Here is a 23,797-nt window from a genome sequence, read left to right as displayed (position 1 = left end):
TTTCTTCAGTAGGTACTGACTCTATAGAGTGCAAAAGGGATACCTTGTCAGTCTCCAATGACACCGACACGAGACATCTTTCTAAATAACCGAGGCAGTGCAGTAGTGAGGAGCTGCTGGAGCCTGTCTGGGGGAGCGAGCTACCTGTCGGATCATTAGCCACTGATTCGTATTCATATGGTGGAGCGAAATGGAAGAAAGGCATCAAGGGAAGGAAAAGTGAGACATATTCTCCGTAGTCTCGCAGGAAATTATTGGGAGATATCTAGTGCATAATTTGCAAATCGGGAGGTGCCAGAACAAAAAGTGAGCTGGGGAGTTCTAAGGTACCTGAACGCATGAGAAAAAAACCAACCTTTTAATAAAGCATTGCATGCATATCATCACATTTGCGTAGTGGCGTAGAGCAGTAGAGTAGAGGCACTTATAGAAGTTGCACACATGGAACATTGCTAGTTCCCTAGGGTCCAGCAAAAAATGTGCCTTTTAAAAATGCATTCTATGTCATTTTACATGACTTTAGCAGAATCTTTTTCATGTGAAATAGCAGGCTACATTGACATTAACAAACTGAGAATCTGAGATCAATAAAAACAATCTTGTCTTGAATCCATCAATAGCCCAGGCCTAGGTGTGTGGAGACGTATTGTAGGCTACAATATGAGGAGGAAATTATAGTCATCCAATGATGCGCAGCTCACTTGCTGGTCATGGCCAATGCGCTTGTGCCAAAAGCCTATCCCTCGCTCTCTCTTTTGTAAAAAAATATTTTGAAGTTGATCAAATATTTTGGTCTTCTGTTTTCAGCAGGAGCCATTTGCTTTCCAACCTGTGTTTCCCCTTGATTATATTTGAAATATTGCGAAAGGCCTGTTTTGTCTGCTTGCTGTGCATTCCCGACTGTAGGCTATTCCTTGTTATTGGGCTACAATCGACAGCTAGGCTATTTATAGAAAGAAGCTATTGATCCTCTGTGGCTAAATTATAGGCCTTCTCATGGTAGGCTATTCTGAATGATTTCATTTATTTCTGAACTGACAGTGGTTATTCTATAACTTTGGCAAATGTATTTCAATTTATCAGGGGTGCTGCAGTTCCTTCAGAACTCTTCACGCAGCTATGATTCTATAAGGAAATAAATGATGAAGTGCAACGCTGGAGAGATGAGAGTTGCAGGCTCATGTCTATCAGTGCAGAGAGGGAGAGAGATCATAGAAACTGAATCTCATTCTAGTCATGTGAGAGATACTGACACACTTGTCACACAGCCACGGCCACGCGTTGATCTCAAACATACGTTACAATGTTGCGCAAACCATAAACCGGGCTGGCACAACCCGAATCAAGTCTTACAATATTAGGACCGTGCTGAAAATCTACTTTTTCACATTATGTTTTTTTGTGGGGTAGGAGAGTTAACGAAGAGGCAACTCAAATTAACTTTGATCGTTTTTATTAGAATTTGTACATTGAAAAAATTTAAGAAAGATAGTCATGCCAGGAGAGGTACCGGATCCAAAACAGTCCAAAACGGAGATGTGCCGGATCCTGTTCCGGCAGGATCCGGCTCAAATTAAGCACGGGAGATATCATTACATCAACATAAGCTCACTAATAATCGGGCACCAGCACCACAAAACACTCACTTTCCTAACTGGCAACAACAGTTTAGTCAAGGAGTGCATCTGCCCCAAATTGAGTAATTAACAAATGCACTCTCCATCTTTAGCAATAAATTAGTTAACAGATACAATATCAATTTGATCTCACGGGATGTTCAATAAGGTTGCGGCTGGTGATGTTGTTTTATGAGAAGGACATACATATTCCCCATTGATCATGTATTCCACACCAAGTACAAATGAAGACGGAGGAGTCAAGTTTCATTGGATTGAAAGCAACACAGTGCATGCTAAATTAGATCTGGATTCAGAGAAAAGGAGGGAGTCAACCCTGTTTTGTCATTTGTGTAACTAATCATATCCCAACAAAACATTTACCACTTGGTGTTAATGATAGCGAATTTATGAATGTATTTTGCCCTAGTTTGTGGAAATTCTTCTAAAGTTATCCTAAGAAAATTACCCAGATCTCACAATAACAAGAGAATAAACATGAGGAGAAATCTGGGACAAATCTTCATTTCTGCAGAGATGTAATCTGGAGATGTAAATGGGATGAGAAAAAGGGCTCCCCATTACAGACGAACAAACAAATACAAAGAAATGTCAATAGAAAAACCGGTGGAACGAAACGAAATGCAGCTTGTTGGCTGTCTTTCGTAAAATTATAGCTAAATCGTGCATCATTGTTATGGAGGATGTATCCAAATAAATGTCACTAGAAAACAGCTTAAACAAACACAAATACAGCTACTTTGCTGTTATTCTGGCTGCACTGTTTGACATGACTCTATAGTTGGCTACATAACATAGCTAGCAAGCAAGGGATAAGACATTTGCCAGCCAGCATGACAACGGAACATTTAGAACCAACGACTGGGTCGCGTCCATAGATATAGAACAAAAAGAGTTCACAACTGGGTCGTGTCTCTGGCAACCTAGTGGATCAAATGAATGACCAGTCGGCTTGGGTAGCAACCCTAGATTTGTATCGGGACTATATCTCGTGGAAGGATGAAATACTATGAAAAAATTCATGAATATGTTGGCAACCCGTTGTATAAAAGTGATAATGCCCTCAAAGCCAGTGTTTGGAGGATATATATTGACACGGTTTGCCGGCCCTCGATGAAGCAACACCCGTGCCAATATATCCTCTAAACACCGGCTTCTCAGGCATTATCACTTAATTAACCAATTTATCGCATGGAGATGTCACCATTGAAAACTGAAACTCCCACCCATGCAAACCTGCTGAATAGAAGGTCCTGTGTAGATTGCATTTTCAACCAGCAACTATCAGGAAATAACACAGATGTTTTAGTGTTAGTGCCATCAGTTGTTGTACAATATGATAATAAACACAGGAAAAATATTATTTTGACTGATCTGGGCCTTTAAGGAAGAGACTTCTTGTCAGTAGAGAGACTTCTTGTCAGTAGAGCCGTGAGGTCTTCCTCACTTGGCTTAGTGTGAAGTGGACCAAAGAATCACAACGCGTTTACAGTTGGAAAATGTGCTGTCCTAATAGGTGCAACAATAGTGCGATGAAAGATGATTCTTGGATAGAATATGCTGCTAAATACGTTCGCAAAATCCCTAGTGCTCTTTCATTAGCAACAGTCCATTTAAAGCCATGTATTACTAGAGCAGTATTTTTCAGCAAATATTGTTTTGAATGCTATTCCTTACTTGATATTTAGAACCTGGTCCCAGATCTAGATAGCACAAACTGATCTGAGACCAAGCTATATTACTTTTATACGGTGTCCATATTAGGACAGCCTCAGTCTCACCAGGACTTGTTTCAATCTCAGACTTAACCTGTCTAATATGGCCACTGTCACAAGCCGGGCTAGAACTCCGGTCTCAGATGTGTAGAGCTGGGGGTACTACCCCTTAGCCACAGAGGAGATGTTGTAGGACCCAAATGAAACACCCAAGGCAATACTCCAGGCAAGTAGATTTAATGTTCCAAAACAGGAGGCAAAACAAAACAACTCCACGAGGGGAGAAAAACAAACTAAAGATAACTTCGAACAACTTACTAGGACTGACACGGTGGGACAAAGCAGGAGACACATAGTCAGGACGCAATAACCAAGTGAGAAACAAGGGGAAAACACACAGCTAAAATACTAAAGGGAAAACAAGGCACAGGTGACCTGGATCAAACTAATGAGGACACATGAGGAAGAACAAAGGCAGAGGGGAACACAGCTGACCTCTAGAGGCCAGGAGACAAACAGGAGAAGCAGGAAGCTGACAGGACCCCCTCCTCTAGGAACGACTCCTGACGTTCCTTCCAGAACACCCTGGCTTCAGGGTGCGAAAATCTCGGACCAACCCTGGATCCAGGATGTCCCTGGCTGGAACCCAGGAGCGCTCCTCTGGCCCGTAGCCCTCCCAGTCCACCAGATACTGCAGAGAGTTCTGGACCCTCCGGGAGTCCAGTATCCGGCGGACTGTGTAGGCTGGCTGGCCGTCAATAATCCTGGGAGGTGGCGGGGGTCTGCGTGGGGGGGCAAAGGGAGAAGACAAGACAGGTTTAATAAGTGAAACATGGAAAGTGGGGTTAATACGAAGGGAGCGAGGGAGAACCAAACGATAAGACACAGGGTTAACCTTTCTAGCAATGCGGAAAGGGCCGATGTATCTCTGGGAAAGCTTCTTGGATTCGACCCGGAGGGGCAGGTTCTTAGTGGCCAACCAAACTCTCTGACCAGCTCGGAAACTAGGGGCCATCCGGCGGTGGCGATTAGCCTGACTTTGGTATCTCTGGGAGGTCCGAAGGAGGGCACGCCTGGCCTTCTTCCAGGTCCGCCTACAGCGTTGGACAAAGCGCTGGGCCGAGGGAACACCAACCTGCGCCTCCTCCTCTGGAAATAATGGAGGGTTGTAACCGAACTGGCATTCGAATGGGGACAATCCGGTGGCTGAGGACTGGAGGGTGTTGTGGGCATATTCAGCCCAAATGATATAGGTGGCCCAAGACGTGGGATTACTGGCCGCCATACACCGCAGGGTGGTCTCCAGATCCTGATTAATCCGTTCCGTTTGGCCATTAGACTCTGGATGGAACCCCGACGATAGGCTGGCTGTGGCCCCAACAAGCCTGCAGAAGGCCCCCCAAAACCGGGACGAGAATTGGGGACCTCGGTCAGAGACCACGTCCAGGGGAATACCAAATATCCGGAAGACATGGTTCATGAGGAGCTCAGCAGTCTCCTTAGCCGAGGGCAGCTTGGGCAGGGGGATAAACCGGGCAGCCTTAGAGAACCGGTCTACCACCACTAGGATGACGGTGTTGCCCTGGGATAGAGGAAGTCCCGTAACAAAGTCCAGAGAAAGGTGTGACCATGGCCTTCGAGGAACAGGTAAGGGATGGAGCAGTCCCTGGGGTCGCTGGCGTGTCGACTTTCCCTGGTTGCACACAGGGCAGGCCTCAACATAGACCTGCACGTCCTTCTTGATGGACGGCCACCAAAACCGCCGTCGGAGGAACTCCAGTGTGCGAGCACTGCCTGGATGGCATGTCAAGGGCGACTCATGACCCCACTGCAAGACGCGGGCCCGAACAGAGAGAGGAACGTACAGGCGACCGGCAGGACCACCGCCTGGATCGGGCTCCTGGACAAGAGCTTCTCGTACCCCTCTTTCTAGTTCCCACTGAAGAGGTGCGACGATCCTAGACCTCGGAATAATCGATGCCAAGGGCTTCTCTTGTACCTCGGGAGAGTAGACTCGAGACAGAGCATCCGGCTTGACGTTCTTGGTGCCAGGTCGGTAAGTCAGGAGGAACTGGAATCGATTGAAGAAAAGAGACCATCGTGCTTGCCGAGGGTTCATCCGCTTAGCCTGTTGGAGATATTCCAGGTTCTTGTGGTCTGTGAGAACCTGGAAAGGGTGCTGAGCCCCCTCAAGCCAATGGCGCCACTCCTCCAAGGCCAGTTTTACCGCAAGCAACTCTAGATCCCCCACGTGGTAGTTGCGCTCGGCCTCAGACAGGCGGCGAGACATGAAGGCACAAGGGTGTAATCTCCCATCCGCACCCCTCTGTGACAGGACGGCTCCTACCCCCACTTCTGAGGCGTCCACCTCCACCACGAAAGGTCTTTCTGGGTCAGGGGTCACCAGAATCGGAGCAGAAGTGAAGCGGCGCTTGAGATCCTCGAAGGCCCCTGCTGCTTCCGGACCCCAGTGAATCTTGGTCCCTCCTCCCTTGGTAAGCGTCGTCAAGGGGGCTACCACCGAGCTGAAATTCTTGATGAACTTCCGATAGAAGTTAGAAAAGCCAATGAACCGTTGAACCTCCTTGACCGTGGCAGGTGTGGGCCAATCGTGGACCGCCTTGACCTTCTTGGGATCCATCTCTAGGTGCCCGGGAGTGACAATAAACCCGAGAAACTGAGTCTGAGAAACATGAAATTCACACTTCTCAGGCTTAACGTAGAGGTGATTGTCAAGGAGCCTCTGGAGAACCCGGCTAACATGCCCCTCATGCTCCTTCAGTGACCTCGAGAAGATGAGGATATCGTCCAGGTACACGAAGACGAACAGATTAAGCATATCCCGGAGAACATCATTAATCAGGGCTTGGAATACTGCGGGGGCATTGGTGAGCCCGAACGGCATCACCCGAAATTCATAGTGCCCCGTGGGCGTGTTGAACGCCGTCTTCCATTCGTCTCCTGGCCGGATCCGCACGAGATGGTAAGCATTGCGGAGATCCAGCTTAGTAAAAATGGAAGCCCCTTGAAGCAGCTCAAAAGCAGTGGCCATGAGAGGAAGGGGGTATCGATTCCGAACCGTGATCTTGTTGAGTCCCCGGTAATCAATACAAGGCCTAAGACCCCCGTCTTTCTTTTCAACAAAAAAGAAGCCCGCCCCAGCCGGGGAAGTAGAGGCATAGATGAGGCCGGCTGCCAAGGACTCCTTAATGTAGGTGTCCATAGCTGCGTGCTCGGGGGAGGACAAGGAAAAGATCCGACCTCTAGGAGGGCAGCACCCAGGGAGTAGATCAATGGCACAGTCATACGTGCGATGAGGCGGTAAGGCAGTAGCCCGGGCCTTGCTGAACACTGCCTTGAACCGATGGTAAACACTGGGGACTCGGGAGACGTCAACAGACTCTTGAAACTGGGTACTAGGGGCTGAGGGACTCTGAAGCATGCAGGTGAGTTGGCAAGTGGGACCCCAGCTTAGAATGGTGCCAGTAGGCCAGTCGATCTGGGGATTATGTCTGCATAGCCAAGGGTGACCCAGGATAATAGGATACTCGGGAGAGTCAATGAGATAGAAGGTCTCCTCCTGCTGGTGTTGAGAGATGGTAAGTCGCAGGGACTGAGTCGCCTCAGTAACCTTTCCTGGTTCCAGAGGTCTGCCATCTAAGGCAGTAACTGCCTGGGGTTGAGGAAGTAGTTGGGTAGGGATCTTAAGTTCCTTAGCCAAGGTTACATCCATAAAATCACCTGCGGCACCGGAATCGATCATAGCCTGGACCCGATGCTGGTGGCCCTCCCAGGACAGAGTGGCTGGAATAGCTAGGACCGCGTTAGTAGGAGGAGCTCTAATTTTCCCCATCACAACCCTCCTGTAGCTGGGCGGGGACAGGCGTTTCCCGAAAGCTCGGGGCAAGTGGAGCGGAAGTGGCCGGCAACCCCGCAGTAGAGGCACCGACGCTCCCTCATGCGACGTTCCCTTTCGTTGGGAGAAAGCCTGGAACGGCCTAACTGCATGCTCTCCGGGGAATCCTGGGGCAGTTCAGGAGCCGGGGCAGCTCTGAATGACGGAGTCCAAACAGGAGAAACAGAGCTGCTCAGAGGAACTTGGGACTGAGACACCTGACGGCGAGCCGTTCTCCGCTCTCTTAGACGATTGTCCAGGCGGATGGCCAAGGCTATGAGGGACTCGAGATCTCCAGCTGGTTCTCGGGTGGCTAACTCATCTTGAAGGGGCTCAGATAACCCTCCCTGAAAGCAGACCCTCAGCGCTTCATCATTCCATCCGCTCCTTGCTGCTATGGTCCGGAAATCAATGGCAAAATCTGCCGTGCTTCGGGGGCCCTGACGGAGAGACAGTAGGCGCTTGGAAGCCTCCCGCCCACTGACAGGATGATCGAACACCCGCTTGAACTCTTCTACAAATGCAGCGTGGGAGTCACAACAGGCCTCCTGGGACTGCCACACCGCAGAAGCCCAGGCGAGCGCCTTTTCTGAAAGAAGGGTAATGATGTAGGCAATCTTGGAACGGTCTGTGGGAAAACTTGAGGGTTGGAGCTCGAAGGTGAGGGAGCATTGGGTGAGGAAACCCTGGCAAGAGCTTGGATCCCCAGAAAAGGGCTTGGGAGGTGGTAGTCGGGGCTCCGCCAACCGAGAAGGCCTGTCGTCACTGGGGGGTGACCTGGGGGAAGGGAGAGGACCAGGGAGGCGTTCAAAGAGCTGGCGAAGGGCACTCATCATTTCGGCCAAGAGTTGAGAATGACTAGCCATCAGCTCCTCTTGTCGGCTGAGAACGGCTTCATGGCGCTGGAAAGAAGCCTCATGTCGAGTGATCACCGCCAACAGGTCCTGGGAACTGAGTGTTTCTGGGTCCATGATTGACTTGGTTATTCTGTCACAAGCCGGGCTAGAACTCCGGTCTCAGATGTGTAGAGCTGGGGGTACTACCCCTTAGCCACAGAGGAGATGTTGTAGGACCCAAATGAAACACCCAAGGCAATACTCCAGGCAAGTAGATTTAATGTTCCAAAACAGGAGGCAAAACAAAACAACTCCACGAGGGGAGAAAAACAAACTAAAGATAACTTCGAACAACTTACTAGGACTGACACGGTGGGACAAAGCAGGAGACACATAGTCAGGACGCAATAACCAAGTGAGAAACAAGGGGAAAACACACAGCTAAAATACTAAAGGGAAAACAAGGCACAGGTGACCTGGATCAAACTAATGAGGACACATGAGGAAGAACAAAGGCAGAGGGGAACACAGCTGACCTCTAGAGGCCAGGAGACAAACAGGAGAAGCAGGAAGCTGACAGCCACGTGATATTTTGGACATTCACTTAGTCTTCCTCATTGTGCCCTCTATTTTTTTCCACAAGTATATGGTTTCAATTACCCTCGCAGCGATTACTGTGGACTTCAAAGCCTCTCCCTCTGTCTTGTCTGATACACTTGCTGTCAGCAGTGAGAAGTCATAGTGAAAGGTGTAAAATACATAATCGACTGCTTTTATCTATATCTAAAGAAGATAAAAGAACAAGCAAGTAAAGATGAGATGCCACCTATATAAAATACAAATGCAGACATGTTTGTGGTTATGAAGACCTTAATATAATGAGATCTTGGTCATTGATTAATTATGTTCAGAAATTGCCTCCTAGTCCTACAGCAAGGGTTCAGGACCTCTGATAGGGTATAGAGCCAGTCTAAAATGTGAAGACTTTGGATCAAGAATGGGACATTCTCAATCCACCTGGCAATTTCTAAAATCCACTTCTGAGTAACAATAAGACTGCCGGGGGAAATGCTCAGAGGTCTACTAACTACCAGTGGATAGGGGGGGTCTCCTCTAACCAGAGTTGACTTACATTGTCATGGGACCACATGATGAAACCCCAATGTGCTTCAAGAATGCTGTTGATTTACAGATTTTCCATTTCCAAATGTTTTACTGTGAGTGCTGGATGAAAATGATGGACGGTAGCCATCAAAGCTTTTCAATTTCTCCAACAATGACCTAGAAAACAAGCTGTGTGGGTAGAGAGCAAAACTGGCATTGCTTTAAAAGCCTTTGTCGTGGATTAATATGCATTGTATATCCGCCCACTTAATAATGGCCTACTCTAAGTATGTCCCCATTTTATGGGATTAAGCCCACACAAACAACTTCAAGGAGTCAAAGTAAGGTTGTTAAACAATACTTCTACCCACCACCTGCCTCATTTAATTTAAATTCCTATGCAACAATGGTGGTGCGATAACTTCTGCTTTCAAAATGGCTGCTAACCTCGTTACCCCTTATCATAGGCATCTCATTTCCTCCACTCTAGGGGGAGGTAAACCTCCTGTGTCCCTCATATCTAGTTTCAATGCTTCTCTCTACATGCCATTGTTTCACTGGTTCGCACTACGTTCCTTTATGTAGATGTAGGCTGCATATGTGAGTGTCCGTCTTTCAACAAGCCGTTTTGATTGTCCTAGTTTATTCGGCTCTGATGGGGAGCCCTTTTCCTCATTCCATTTACATCTCCAGATTAGGTCTCTGCAGAAACCAAATTTGTCCCAGATTTCTCCTCATGTTCATTCTCTTGTTACGTGAGATCTGGGGAATTTTCATAGGATAACTTTAGAAGACTTTCCGCAAACTAGGACAAAATAAATTCATCCATTATCTATCATTGACGCCAAGTGGTAAATGTTTTGTTGGGATATAATTGAAGTGATTTAGAAAGGCATACATTGGGCACAATACTCTAAGCATCTAGCTTGATCGCAAATGTGATTTTAATTGTAATAGATTTTTTGTAAATATTTAGTTACAAAAATGTTTTATGTATGTATATGTCAAATATAATTAAAACATTTTAGACTATATTACTTAAACATGTGTGGGTAATGACTTTGAAGTGATGGTCGACATGCAGTAGTAATGATTAGTTACACAATTTCAACAAGTCTTACCACCTTTTCACCTACATGTTCATCGTGGCTGCCTGTATGACAAAGCAGGGTTGACTCCCTCTTCTCTGAATCCAGATCTAATTTAGCTTGCACTGTGTCGCTTTCAATCCAATAAAACTTGACTCCTCTGTCGTCATTTGTACTTGGTGTAGAATACATGATGAATGGGAAATATGCATGTTCTCATAAAACAATCTCACCAGCCGCAACACCTTATTGAACATCCTGTGAGATCAAATTGACATTGTATCTGTTAACTAATTAATCTAAAAAAAAATGGAGAGTGCATTTGTTAAAATTACTCCATTTGGGGCAGATGCACTCCTTGACTAAGCTGTTGTTGCCAATTCAGAAAAAGTGATTGTTTTGTGGTGCTGGTGCCCAATGATTAGTGAGCTTATCAGTGTGGGAAGCAGAGGAGGAACAGTTATGAAGGTCAGACTGAAAGAGAATCTGATGTAATGATATCTCCCAATCATTTCCTGGGAGGCTACGGAGACTATGTCTAACTTTTCCTTCCCTTGATGCGTTCTGTTTTTCGCCCCGCCGTAAATTACGAGCCTAGTTGGTTTAGCCAAGGAAAAAGAGAGGAACCTTCACGCTAGTTATGATTGGCTGAGATAATGGGGCGGCAGGTGGCTTAATGACTTGGAGAAGATCTGCAAAGAGGAGTGGAACAAAATCCCTCCTGAGATGTGTGCAAACCTGGTGGCCAAGTACAAGAAACGTCTGACCTCTGTGATTGCCAACAAGGGTTTTGCCACCAAGTACTAAGTCATGTTTTGCAGAGGGGTCAAATACTTATTTCCCTCATTAAAATGCAAATCAATTTATAACATTTTTCTGGATTTTTTTGTTGTTATTCTGTCTCTCACTGTTCAAATAAATCTACCATTACAATTATAGACTGATCATGTCTTTGTCAGTGGGCAAACGTACAAAATTAGCAGGGGATCAAATACTTTATTCCCTCACTGTATACCCAATACACACAGATCTAGTAAGGATTGGAATTTAAGAATATATACATACAGTGGGGGGAAAAAGTATTTAGTCAGCCACCAATTGTGCAAGTTCTCCCACTTAAAAAGATGAGAGAGGCCTGTAATTTTCATCATAGGTACACGTCAACTATGACAGACAAAATGAGAAAAAAAAATCCAGAAAATCACATTGTAGGATTTTTCATGAATTTATTTGCAAATTATGGTGGAAAATAAGTATTTGGTCAGTAACAAAAGTTTCTCAATACTTTGTTATATACCCTTTGTTGGCAATGACACAGGTCAAACGTTTTCTGTAAGTCTTCACAAGGTTTTCACACACTGTTGTTGGTATTTTGGCCCATTCCTCCATGCAGATCTCCTATAGAGCAGTGATGTTTTGGGGCTGTCGCTGGGCAACACAGACTTTCAACTCCCTCCAAAGATTTTCTATGGGGTTGAGATCTGGAGACTGGCTAGGCCACTCCAGGACCTTGAAATGCTTCTTACGAAGCCACTCCTTCGTTGCCCGGGCGGTGTGTTTGGGATCATTGTCATGCTGAAAGACCCAGCCACGTTTCATCTTCAATGCCCTTGCTGATGGAAGGAGGTTTTCACTCAAATCTCATGATACATGGCCCCATTCATTCTTTCCTTTACACGGATCAGTCGTCCTGGTCCCTTTGCAGAAAAACAGACCCAAAGCATGATGTTTCCACCCCCATGCTTCACAGTAGGTATGGTGTTCTTTGGATGCAACTCAGCATTCTTTGTCCTCCAAACACGACGAGTTGAGTTTTTACCAAAAAGTTCTATTTTGGTTTCATCTGACCATATGACATTCTCCCAATCCTCTTCTGGATCATCCAAATGCACTCTAGCAAACTTCAGACGGGCCTGGACATGTACTGGCTTAAGCAGGGGGACACGTCTGGCACTGCAGGATTTGAGTCCCTGGCGGCGTAGTGTGTTACTGATGGTAGGCTTTGTTACTTTGGTCCCAGCTCTCTGCAGGTCATTCACTAGGTCCCCCCGTGTGGTTCTGGGATTTTTGCTCACCGTTCTTGTGATCATTTTGACCCCACGGTGTGAGATCTTGCGTGGAGCCCCAGATCGAGGGAGATTATCAGTGGTCTTGTATGTCTTCCATTTCCTAATAATTGCTCCCACAGTTGATTTCTTCAAACCAAGCTGCTTACCTATTGCAGATTCAGTCTTCCCAGCCTGGTGCAGGTCTACAATTTTGTTTATGGTGTCCTTTGACAGCTCTTTGGTCTTGGCCATAGTGGAGTTTGGAGTGTGACTGTTTGAGGTTGTGGACAGGTGTCTTTTATACTGATAACAAGTTCAAACAGGTGCCATTAATACAGGTAAAGAGTGGAGGACAGAGGAGCCTCTTAAAGAAGAAGTTACAGGTCTGTGAGAGCCAGAAATCTTGCTTGTTTGTAGGTGACCAAATACTTATTTTCCACCATAATTTGCAAATAAATTCATTAAAAGTCCTACAATTGTGATATTCTGGAATTTCTTTTCTAAATTTGTCTGTCATAGTTGACGTGTACCTATGATGAAAATTACAGGCCTCTCTCATCTTTTTAAGTGGGAGAACTTGCACAATTGGTGGCTGACTAAATACTTTTTTTCCCCACTGTATATGGACAAGCAATGACAGAGCAGCATGGACTAAGATAAAGTAGAATATTATAGAATAGAATACAATATATACATATGAGATGAGTAGTGCAAGATATGTTTACTGGTGGGTTTATTGGTGTTAAAATACACAAGTTATGCTAGTTTGGACCCCCAGGCTGCTGTCATGCAGCCTGTAGTTTTTGTGTTCATACTTTTTCGTAACGACAAGTTAGATGTCGGACGACAATAGAATGTTAATGATGTCACTGCGACAACTGTCTACAGACATGTCGATAGACGTAGTGTAAACCAGCCTTTAGTCTGGAAATCTTTGGTTGTTTGGTACACTACCGTACTCTCTGTTTAGCACATGGCCTCACATGTGAATCCTTAAAGAGATGGGTGTGGCTAAGGTTTAAGAGGGTGTGAACGATGCTGAATGGGTGTAGACAAAGACGAGCTCTCCAGTAGGTGTACCAAAACATTCAAGGGCCATTTTCTCAAAAGTGGAGTTACAAGTTTATCAACTTTCAAAGCAGAATTACTTTCCCATTGTTCCTTAACTGTAGTGTATGATATACCATTTTCTAGCTCTGAGTGTACTTTTGTCTAATGTAAAAAATAATAATATATATTTGCTACATAAGACCAAAGCGAGTCGGTTGGTGACATACTAATGATTTATTCAAACTGACAGTCTTACACATAACCTAGTTATAACGTCTTTATAACTTGAAGAAGGACTTATTATTGTATTCAAGGCCCTAGCTCTGGTGTCATGTCTGTAGATCCAGGGAATTAGCCATGCTTTGCCATCCTTTATGCTTGACTCTTATTAGTCACAGGTGACAAAGTGAAGCATTGTTTCAGTTAATTACAATACCCTTGCTATTCTCCTCTCTTTGATCCCCCATCTGTGTAAAAAAAGAAAAAATGAAAAAAATGAAAAAGGGTTTCAAAGAGAATATTGCAGAAAGGAACCTTTTCATCTTAAAGACGTGTATCAAATAGAGCATTGGTACATGCGCACGAACATACTCGCTGATGATATGGTAATTATCATGGTTGCACTGAAGTCATATAACTATTGAATGGGGGAGACAATGCTTTGGTGACTGATCTTATATGGCAGGTGAGTTTGTCTTCTCAATCCATTGGAACCACATGCCCAGTTTGTCAATGTCAGTATTTCTATCAATTAGTAACGGTGACAAAAATTACCCAAACTCAACTGTTGAAACCATATGTTCCTTTATATAGCATGGAATTGGCACAAAACATTGAATTACTTGTTAATAATGACTGGAGGCTATGAAGGTTCTATTATTTTCAGCGTCACAAGGCATGTGTCCAAATTATCTCTGCATCCTCCCAAAGTGTACACTTGTTCACTTCCCTCACTTATTGAAAAGGAAATGACTGGTATAAAAAAATTGGGTGTAAAATCCCACTAGCCCATGCCTCCACCAATCCAATGCTTTTAGATTCATAGGAAGTAGTGAAAGAGTGCCCATTTCAGGAGAAATATTGGGATGCAGCCACGGTCCCCGCTAACTAAGACTACATTCTGGCCTCTGAAAGAAAGCCCAGAAGATTCCTCCTCAGTCCTCAATGTAGAGGCCTTCACGGGTCCAAAAAGTTGGACCCGTTCCAAAATGGACCTGGCTTTACCATCCGGACCCGATATGCATAAATTGTATTTTTTTCATATAGTGATCCGTTCCGAATGGATCCGAGGACAACTAGACCCTTTCCGTATAGACCTGGTCGGATCCAGACCCGGTCCGATCCGAGTGAAAGAAGCAGCAGAAAAGTCAATTTCTAAGCTACTTTATTAACCGGAGCTGATAAAGCGCGAGGAAGAGGAGGTAGAGAGAGGTGACGCTCTAGCAGGGGCCGTGCTATGTGTGTACGCTACTGTGAGTGTGAGCGAGTAACACAGGAACAGGGATGAGGGAGGGAAGAGACGAGAGACTGTAAACAACAAAGCCGACTCGCACTATAGTAGACCGATAGCTGCCATAGTAGACTAATAGCTGCCATAGCTAGGTTATTTATCATACAATATGATTACCTAGTACCGGTCTTGAATGCATCAAATCGGGAGAAGCTGGCTAGCTAGCTAGGCTAATTGATGCTGCATGCGCTTTCTCGTCCTACACAGTTACAAACAACAACTCCATTCAGAATATAAAGTAGCAGCCTACCTGTTGGCTCTTGGTCGTTGTAGCCTATCCAACTTTTAATTCCATCATCTTCATTCCATCTTCCATTGATTAGATATCTCCTAACTTTTACCTCACACGGAGGCTCTACGACTGTAACTTATTTTCACTTTGATGTCTTATGATTGACCAACAACAACAACAATTGCTACACGCGTCACTCTCGTGAAAAGAGCAGCAGCATAATTTATACAATCTCTCTCTCTCTACTGCAGCAGTCGCGTTCAGATCTGTATGGGTCCTTCGGGCCAAGTCAGTTCAAATTACACATACCCGAGACCCGTGACAATCATATCAGATCCGACCCAGACCTGTGACATCATTTAGAATTCTGGATCCGGACCCACTCGGGTCTCGGGTATTCGGGTACAGGTGGATCCGTAAAGACCTCTACCTCAATGTAGTCCCTAGCAGGGACAGACCTAATCGATACTCCAGATGAGTGGATGGCGATGGCAGTTGTGTGATTTGCAGTTGCTGTCACTCCCACAGTAACCGACTGAACTGGTCGCTCGGCCCCCACAGTCCAAAACTCTTTGTTGTTTCAGAGTGAAGTTAGATAATGTCTGCTGACTCCGCTCCAGCGCTGAGGCTCCCTATGAACAGCCAATCAGAAGGGGATTTAGCTGAATTGTTTTCTGACCGGCACTGCCCCTGACACTGGTCTACGCTTATTAACCATGCTACAATGACCTTTGGTATTCAATTTGACAGGCAGAGCATGCTATGGCAGCGGCACGCTTGTTATAAAAAGTTGAGTTACCATTCTTTGACTGGCCAGAGAATTGTTTACACTCCATTTCACTGACTGGCTTAAGTCATCAGTAGAAATGGACTGGCCATAGGGTAGTTTGGGCAAATGCCATGTCCAGTAGGCCATGTCTAAATAGTTTTTTCTGTACAGAATAATAATAATAATTTGGTTAATAATTGGTACCTTTGGGAATAAATTGGTGTAGTGTGTTAAAAATGCCTGGGCCGATTTCTGGTTCCAATCTGTCCCTGGTCCCCAGCTTAGATGGTCTATCCTAGCGCTGCATGTCCTACCATGGGAAATGGTTTGGGATGTAACGGTTCACCGATATGCATCGGTCCCGGTTCAAATATTTAAGATATGAGTGCATCGGTCCGTGGGACCCCAAACTGATCCAAATGTAGCATGCAACAGTCAGAAAACGGATTCAAATGTTAAGAATCGCCGGTTCACTAATGTTTTTTGCTCAAATTACTTTTGTTCTACCTTCTGAAAATACCTTTAGTCTTTTGTGGCAACTGCGTCCTTCAGTGTCGAACTAAGCATGTACTGTATATGACAACCGAAGTCAACAATATCAGTTGCTGAAAACAGCTGGTCTCTCTCTCTCTCTCTCTCTCTCTCTCTCTCTCTCTCTCTCTCTCTCTCTCTCTCTCTCTCTCTCTCTCTCTCTCTCTCTCTCTCTCTCTCTCTCTCTCTCTCCCTCTCCCCTTTTTTTGCACAGCAGTCAGCCACTTCTATGTCGACACCAGCACAGTACTTCTCAGCCAGCCAGTCAGAACCCCCTCCTCCCCATTTTCTGATGTGCCCTCCCACCCAGCCTACCCGGTCCCGCTGCTGTGGGCTGGGACCATTAGGAACCCCATGGGCCCAGAAAGAGGTCCAATCCTGGCTGAGAAGGCCGGGGTCATCCCCGGCTCGCTGGTCCACGACCTTTGAATTAATCTAAGACGAGACATCACGCAGGAGCCACATAAGTCACAAACAGCCGGGGTGGATGCTAGTGCATGGGCGGGAGTGTACCGTAGCATGTTCAAAGTTGCCTCGAAGGGGAATGCATTGACCGGTAGCATAGAGTGAGTGAGCGAAAAAAAGTAGCGATGTGAATTATATAAGAAGACATGAAGCTACACAATAGAGGAAATATATCTGCTGCATATCTCGGTTAATTTCCCCAAAAGCTCCAAAACGGATATTCACTTGTGCCGTTTTTAATATCCTGTACATTATAGAACCTGCTACGATATTGCTGAGGGGATGAATGAGATGTCTAGGACAGCTGTGGGGAAGTGGCAAACTTACAAGATATTGATACGGTGAAGTCCTCTTGAATATGTAGGCTTATGAAGATATTACACTGAACAAAAATATAAACGCAACAAGTAAAGTGTTAGTCTCATGTTTCATGAGCTGAAATAAAAGATCCCTGAAATGTTCCATATGCACAAAAAGCTTATTTGTACACAAATTTGTTTACATCCTTGTTATTGAGCATTTCTCCTTTGCCAAGATAATCCATCCACCTGCCATATGTGGCATATCAAGAAGCTGATTAAATAGCATGATCATTACACAGGTGCATCTTGTGCTAGGGACAATAAATGGCCACTCTAAAATGCCACAAGTTTTGAGGGAGCATGCAATTGGCATGCTGACTGCAGGAATGCCCACCAGAGCTGTTGTCAGAGAATCTAATGTTAATTAGAGAATTTGGCAGTACGTCCAACCAGCCTCACAACTGCAGACCACGTGTAACCCCGCCAGCCCAGGACCTCCACATCTGGCTTCTTCACCTGCAGGATCGTCTAAGACCAGCCACCAAAAGTGTGGGTTTGCACAACCGAAGAATTAAAGCAAAAGCTGTCAGAAACCGTCTCAGGTAAGCTCATCTGTGTGCTCGTCATCCTCACCAGAGTCTTGACCTGACTGCAGTTCGATGTCGTAATGGACTTCAGTGGGAAAATGCTCACCTTCAATGGCCACTGGCACGCTGGAGAAGTGTGCTCTTCACGGATGAATCCCAGTTTCAACTGTACCGGGCAGATGGCGTCTTGTGGGCGAGCGGTTTGCTGATGTCAACGTTGTGAACAGAGTGCCCCATGGTGGCGGTCGGGTTATGGTATGGGCAGGCATAAGCTACGGACAATGAACACAATTGCATTTTATCGATTGCAATTTGAATGCAGAGATACCGTGACGAGATCCTGGAGCCCATTGTCGTGCCATTCATCCGCCACCATCACCTCATGTTTCAGCATGATAATGCACTGCGCCATGTCACAAGGATCTGTACACAATTCCTGGAAGCTGAAAATGTCCCAGTTCTTCCATGGCCTGCATACTCACCAGACATGTCACCAATTGAGCTTGTTTGGGATGCTCTTTATCAACGTGTACAACAGCGTGTTCCAGTTCCCGCCAATATCCAGCAACTTTGCACAGCCATTGAACAGGAGTGGGACAACATTCCACAGGCCACAATCAACAGCCTGATCAACTCTATGAGAAGGAGATGTGCCGCGCTGCATGAGGCAAATGGTGGTCACACCAGATACTGACTGGTTTTCATGCCCCTACTTTTTTTTAAAGGTATCTGTGACCAACAGATGCATGTATGTATTCTCAGTCATGTTAAATCCATAGATTAGGGTCTAATGAATTTATTTCAATTGACTGATTTCCTTACAGTATATGAACTGTAACAGTAAAATCTTTGAAGTTGTTGCATGTTGCGTTTATATTTTTCTTCAGTGTAAAATGTATTGGGAACACTGTTGAACTCACACTGGGAGTCCAGAGAAAATGACTGAAAGAGAGAATGAAAACAGGGATGAAAAAGGAGAGAACGAGAAAGTACTAATGTATGACTACCCATTCGCTAATTTCAGAGAATGTGGAAACTGTCGACCTGGGATACAGTTTCTCAGACTTTTACAAGGCTTCTGCTTCCTTCTCTACATGTATGCTGCACTGAGAAGCATTGGTTTGCTGTCATGTGCCTGCCGAATGCTTTTTTTTGAATGACATGCTTTAAATGATGTATTCATTCTATACATTGAGGAGCAAGGGAGGGGCCTAACACTGAATACCAACTTTGTGTTGTGAGAAGAGAGGTTTGAGAAGTCCTGTTTTGAGACTCGACATCTACTGTACATACTGTATATTTCCTGTAGCGATGCTCAGGGTTGGGGTCATTTCCAATGGAATTTAAATCAAATGCTTGAATTCACTCATGAAATGGAGAATGTACATTGAATTCAATTCAAATTTCAACAATCTTCAAGTTAAAGAATTGCAATTAAATTGCAAATAGACTGTTAGGATTGTTTGAATTGGAATTTAATTGGAATTGTACAAACATTTATTATTTGGAATTGAATTGAAATTGAATATTTGTACATTTCCCAGTTAAAATAATTAATTCACTTAGTATCAAAAATGTATTGCATTTGTTTTAAATAATTTCAACTTATTTTTCTATTTTTCTAGTATAGCTAGGCACACAGAGTATGTTTTTCAGAGATAAACATTGTTTTGGCAAATATCCACTAGTGATGTTGTTCATTGTTTTCGTGCAGCACAAGCAAAGACAGCATTATAATCTGTCATTACACACTGAATGGCAATTTGGAAACACTTCGTAAACTCATTGTTATATTTTGTGATAAAAAAAACACAGACTTGCAGATCCCTGCTGTATGTTTCCTTTACATTTTAAATGTTAGTCATTTAGCAGACGCTCTTATCCAGAGCGACTTACAGTTAGTGAGTGCATACATTTTTCATACTGTGATTTCATGATTGCGATTAGATTTTTAAAGGTCCAATGCCAGGGAGTGTACACTCAATATGTCTCCCAGGTTGCCCAGGATGAAAACATTGGAGCGGAGCATGGCTGCTGGGCGAATAAGCAGGGGGCTTTTAAGGGAGGGGTTGGGGGTTGGGGTAGGCTGTCTGTCTTTTTAAATGATGCTGTCTTTCTGCCTGTCAGTAGAGGAGAGATGCTTGGTTGTGGATGGTTCAGAGGGACAAGTGAGGCGGCTCAACTGAAAGTGAACAGGGATCTCAGAGTGAGCCGAAGGCAGCTAGGGCCAGACCACTCTCCTCTTTATTTTCCCATTCCAGACGCACAGCACTTTGTCAGTCTGAGGAGGTGGGGAGCAGTCAAGTGTTCAGGCTGGATAAAAGTGGGCAGCAGACTGATACCTTTTCACAGAGATTAAGATGATACTCAGGCTTGCAGAAAAGCCAATGGCTCTGTTAAATTCTTTCATTGCCATGAGGCCCACTTCTAACCACTCTATCTATCCCCAAAAGCTACATGTAAAGGCCCAGTGCAGTCAATTCTGTTGTTCTTGTGTTTAATATCATATTGTACAACAGCTGATGAAACTAACACTGTAAAAGTGTGAAAATATTTTATCAGTGTTATTTCCTGATAGTTGCTGGCTGAAAATACAACCTACACAGGACCTTCTAATCAGCAGGTTTGCATGGGTGGGAGTTTCGGCTTTCCATGGTGAAATCACCATGTGGTAAATTGGTTAATAGATCAATAACAAAAAGAGTTCCATACTTCCCTGCAAATAACAGCTAGTTTAGTTTTCCCCTCCCCACTCAGACCACTCCCAGGCAGTCTTAGCAAAATTCTTGCTTGAGAAATTGTTTTTTGCTAAAAAGCTATTTTTGCCCATTTTAATGGACATCTATTACAGTAAGATAATTAATTGTTACCCAGAAATTATATGGGAAAATAAAGAGGAGAGCGGTCTGGCCCTAGCTGCCATCGGCTCACTCTGAGATCCCTGTTCACTTTCAGTTGAGCCGCCTCACTTGTCCATCTGAACCATCCACAACCAAGCATTACATTTACATTTACATTTGAGTCATTTAGCAGACACTCTTATCCAGAGCGACTTACAGTTAGTGAATACATATTTTTTGTACTGGCCCCCCGTGGGAATCGAACCCACAACCCTGGCGTTGCAAACGCCATGCTCTATCAACTGAGCTACATCCCTGCCGGCCATTCCCTCTCCTACCCTGGACGACGCTGGGCCAATTGTGCGCCGCTCATGAGTCTCCCGGTCGCGGCCGGCTGCGACAGAGCCTGGATTCGAACCAGGATCTCTAGTGGCACAGTTAGCACTGCGATGCAGTGCCTTAGACCACTGCGCCACTCAGGAGTAAAGCATCTCTCCTCTACTGACAGGCAGAAAGACAGCATCATTTAAAAAGACGGACAGCCTACCCCAACCCCCCACCCCTCCCTTAAAAGCCCCCTGCTTATCCGCCCAGCAGCCACGCTCCGCTCCAATGTTTTCATCCTGGGCAACCTGGGAGACATATTGAGTGTACACTCCCTGGCAGCTATCTGATCTGGCATTAGGCCTTCTGTAAGGTTATCTTGCTATTATCACTTTAGATAAGGCTACAATAAACCACACTCTGCTTCAACGTCTTTGCTGTTTATAAATTCTATTCACCACAAGTGTCGGTGTGCTGATGGTGGGGTGCTTAGCTCCTGGGTGGAAGCCATGCAGGAGTGGCAAATGGATGAGTTCGGTGTGGCTGGGAGATTTGTGACGGATGTCATCTGTGAATTAAAGCCACGACTGTGGCGGATTTGCCAAGCGAGCATGTCAAGATGAACTCCCTTGCTCAATGTTAATTCACCTAGCCCATTATGAGTGCATCCCTTTATCCCTGAAACATAACTCAATCTTCCATTTTGCATCCAATGGATTTGGGAAGGTGTGCATTCAGCCCATTTACTTTTTCAAGGTTATGAAACAAATTGGATATAAAGCTCACTTTGACAGAGCTCAACCAAAGCTCAACCATAAGCCAAGTCAACCTGGTATCAAACTATACCTTGCTTGTACAGTATACTTATATTAACCCATCCCATTAAATTACTCATGTATACCATCTATAAAAGTCACTGCTGGCACCAATCAATCTTGAAACTTGGCGGAGATCTGCCACAGTGTTTTTGAAGCCGTTGACTTTCTAGAATCAGTCGAAAAAACTTCAGGAACAAACTTTTCCTCTGAAAGGGTCATTATTAGAGGCCCACTATTAGAAAGGCCTTTTGCTGAACAGTCTTCCAGCTTCAGCAGAGGTTCAAGTGGCGGTTCAAAGAAACATGCAGAGAACAATTATTATAAGCTCCCATGGTGATTGCTTTTTCGCCCCATCAAAAACATGGCATCAAAACCCCACCACCACCCCACCCATCCCCAAGCCCCCAGTTTACCATGTGAAATAACAAGGCTGGAGTAATTGAGCACGGCTCAGATGGGTTTCTGGTGCCTCACAGGCGTCAGATCACAGACAAACACCAAGCGCTAATGATAAGAAAAGCCCCTCCGCTGAGACTCTTCAGGATAGGGAAACTGGTCACTCCACTATCCAGTTATCTATCCAGCCATTGACGATCCAACAACAAAGCCCAAAACTAGTGTCCAAAGCAATGCTAGCTAACCTAGCGATGCTATAGATGCTATATGAATTGCAGTGCCGTCCCAATGCCTTTGTGAGGGATGCATGGTAATGGCAGGGAAACGCACATCATTATCTGAAGGTGAGGAGCTTCACCAGGTCTCTCCAAGCCCCCACATCCCTCCCCTTGCCAGAGTCCCTGTGTACGAGTTAAAAGGCTGATTTACTTTTATATTGCAAAAAAGCGGTGCATGGTTGTAATTGGTGTTGTGGAAACCTGATCCTCCCTCCCCCCCATTCATACAATTGTGTGTGTTGCGCAATCAGAGGGTCTCTCCACCTGCACGAGGCTGCAAAGGAGAGAGTGTGCGTGAGAGAGGAGGATAAATACAGAGAAACAGAGAGAGAGTGAGACCCAGAAAGATAGAGTCAAGTCTGTCCAGGTGGAATAGGGGCTGTGCCAGAAAATTCTGGCAGATACTGCCTCCCTTATCAGATCAGCAGCTCAATTCTTCAATGTGCCTCCTGTCCCGCAACACAAAATACATCTTCCATTCTGCGGGGCCTGTGCAGGACATAACAACGCTGTCAATACCTTCGCTGGCTTGTTTACTCTAGCATTTTTCAAACGCTGCCCGGAAAAAAAGGCAACGTAACAACAGTGTGCAGTGCAGATGTACTGTAGATCTGTGGTGACAGGCGCATGATTCATAGTATAGGAAAAATTATGTTGATGTTTCCGCAAAATACTTCGGCAACACTTCGGCAGCGGAGGAATGAGTGATGAAATTATTGTAAGAGACAACATCAAACTCGCGGTGTACCTGCTCTGTGTGCAATCACATTTAATGCACAGATTTATGCTGAGGTACACAAATATACACACATGAACATACAATGCACATCCAAAGCAATCTTGCCACCTCTATGCACCTCTCTGAGCAGGTTGTTGGCAGCTCCTACAGCCCTCTGTGAATGAAATAGCACTTTTGTTTGATTTATAATAACCGGTAGAGATCAAACAATGGTAAGTGTGTAACTGTAACGATAGGAGAATAATTCGGAGAGAAGATAAACACCAAATTGTTAACACAACCTTCCTTTCCGCTCCGTTTCTCCTCCTGCCCTAACCGTCATTTTTGTCAAATGGATATCCATCGATTGATCAGCCCAGTCTAGATATAGATTCCCTATTGATCGTTGGAGTGATTAGTGGCAATTCCGGGTTCTATCCTCTCTCTGGAGACCTGGAGTTGATGAGTCAGTTATGGTGAGACGATTCTGTGTATGCTTCCCAAATGGCACCCTATCCCCTACATATTGCACTACTTTTGACCAAAGCAATATGGGCCATTGTCAACAGAATTGCACTATAAAGGGAATAGGGTGCCATTTGGGACTCAGACTATGTCGGGCGGCTCAAGAGTGGGGATCTCTGGTGATTGTTT

At 45.1% G+C, this 23,797-nt stretch overlaps 1 protein-coding gene across 1 annotated transcript in view; it reads right to left on the bottom strand.

Moving 5' to 3' along the window:
* The window catches only part of LOC311136373 (kin of IRRE-like protein 3), a gene marked incomplete at its 5' end in the record, with an annotated part of 346,657 nt that extends 326,859 nt beyond the window's left edge, over positions 1-19,798 (bottom strand). The window contains 3 exons of the mRNA XM_084170475.1: positions 15,134-15,244; positions 16,628-16,850; positions 19,748-19,798. Coding sequence (XP_084026601.1) covers positions 15,134-15,244; positions 16,628-16,850; positions 19,748-19,798 — 385 coding nt within the window. The remainder of the gene's footprint in view (positions 1-15,133; positions 15,245-16,627; positions 16,851-19,747) is intronic.
* Positions 19,799-23,797: the final 3,999 nt, after the last annotated feature.

Source organism: Coregonus lavaretus, assembly GCF_964263955.1.
Source record: "Coregonus lavaretus genome assembly, chromosome: 10".
NCBI classification, from domain to species: Eukaryota; Metazoa; Chordata; class Actinopteri; order Salmoniformes; family Salmonidae; genus Coregonus; species Coregonus lavaretus.
The sequence above is the reverse complement of the archived record's forward strand: the minus strand, read 5'-3'. Positions and strand labels throughout refer to the sequence as shown.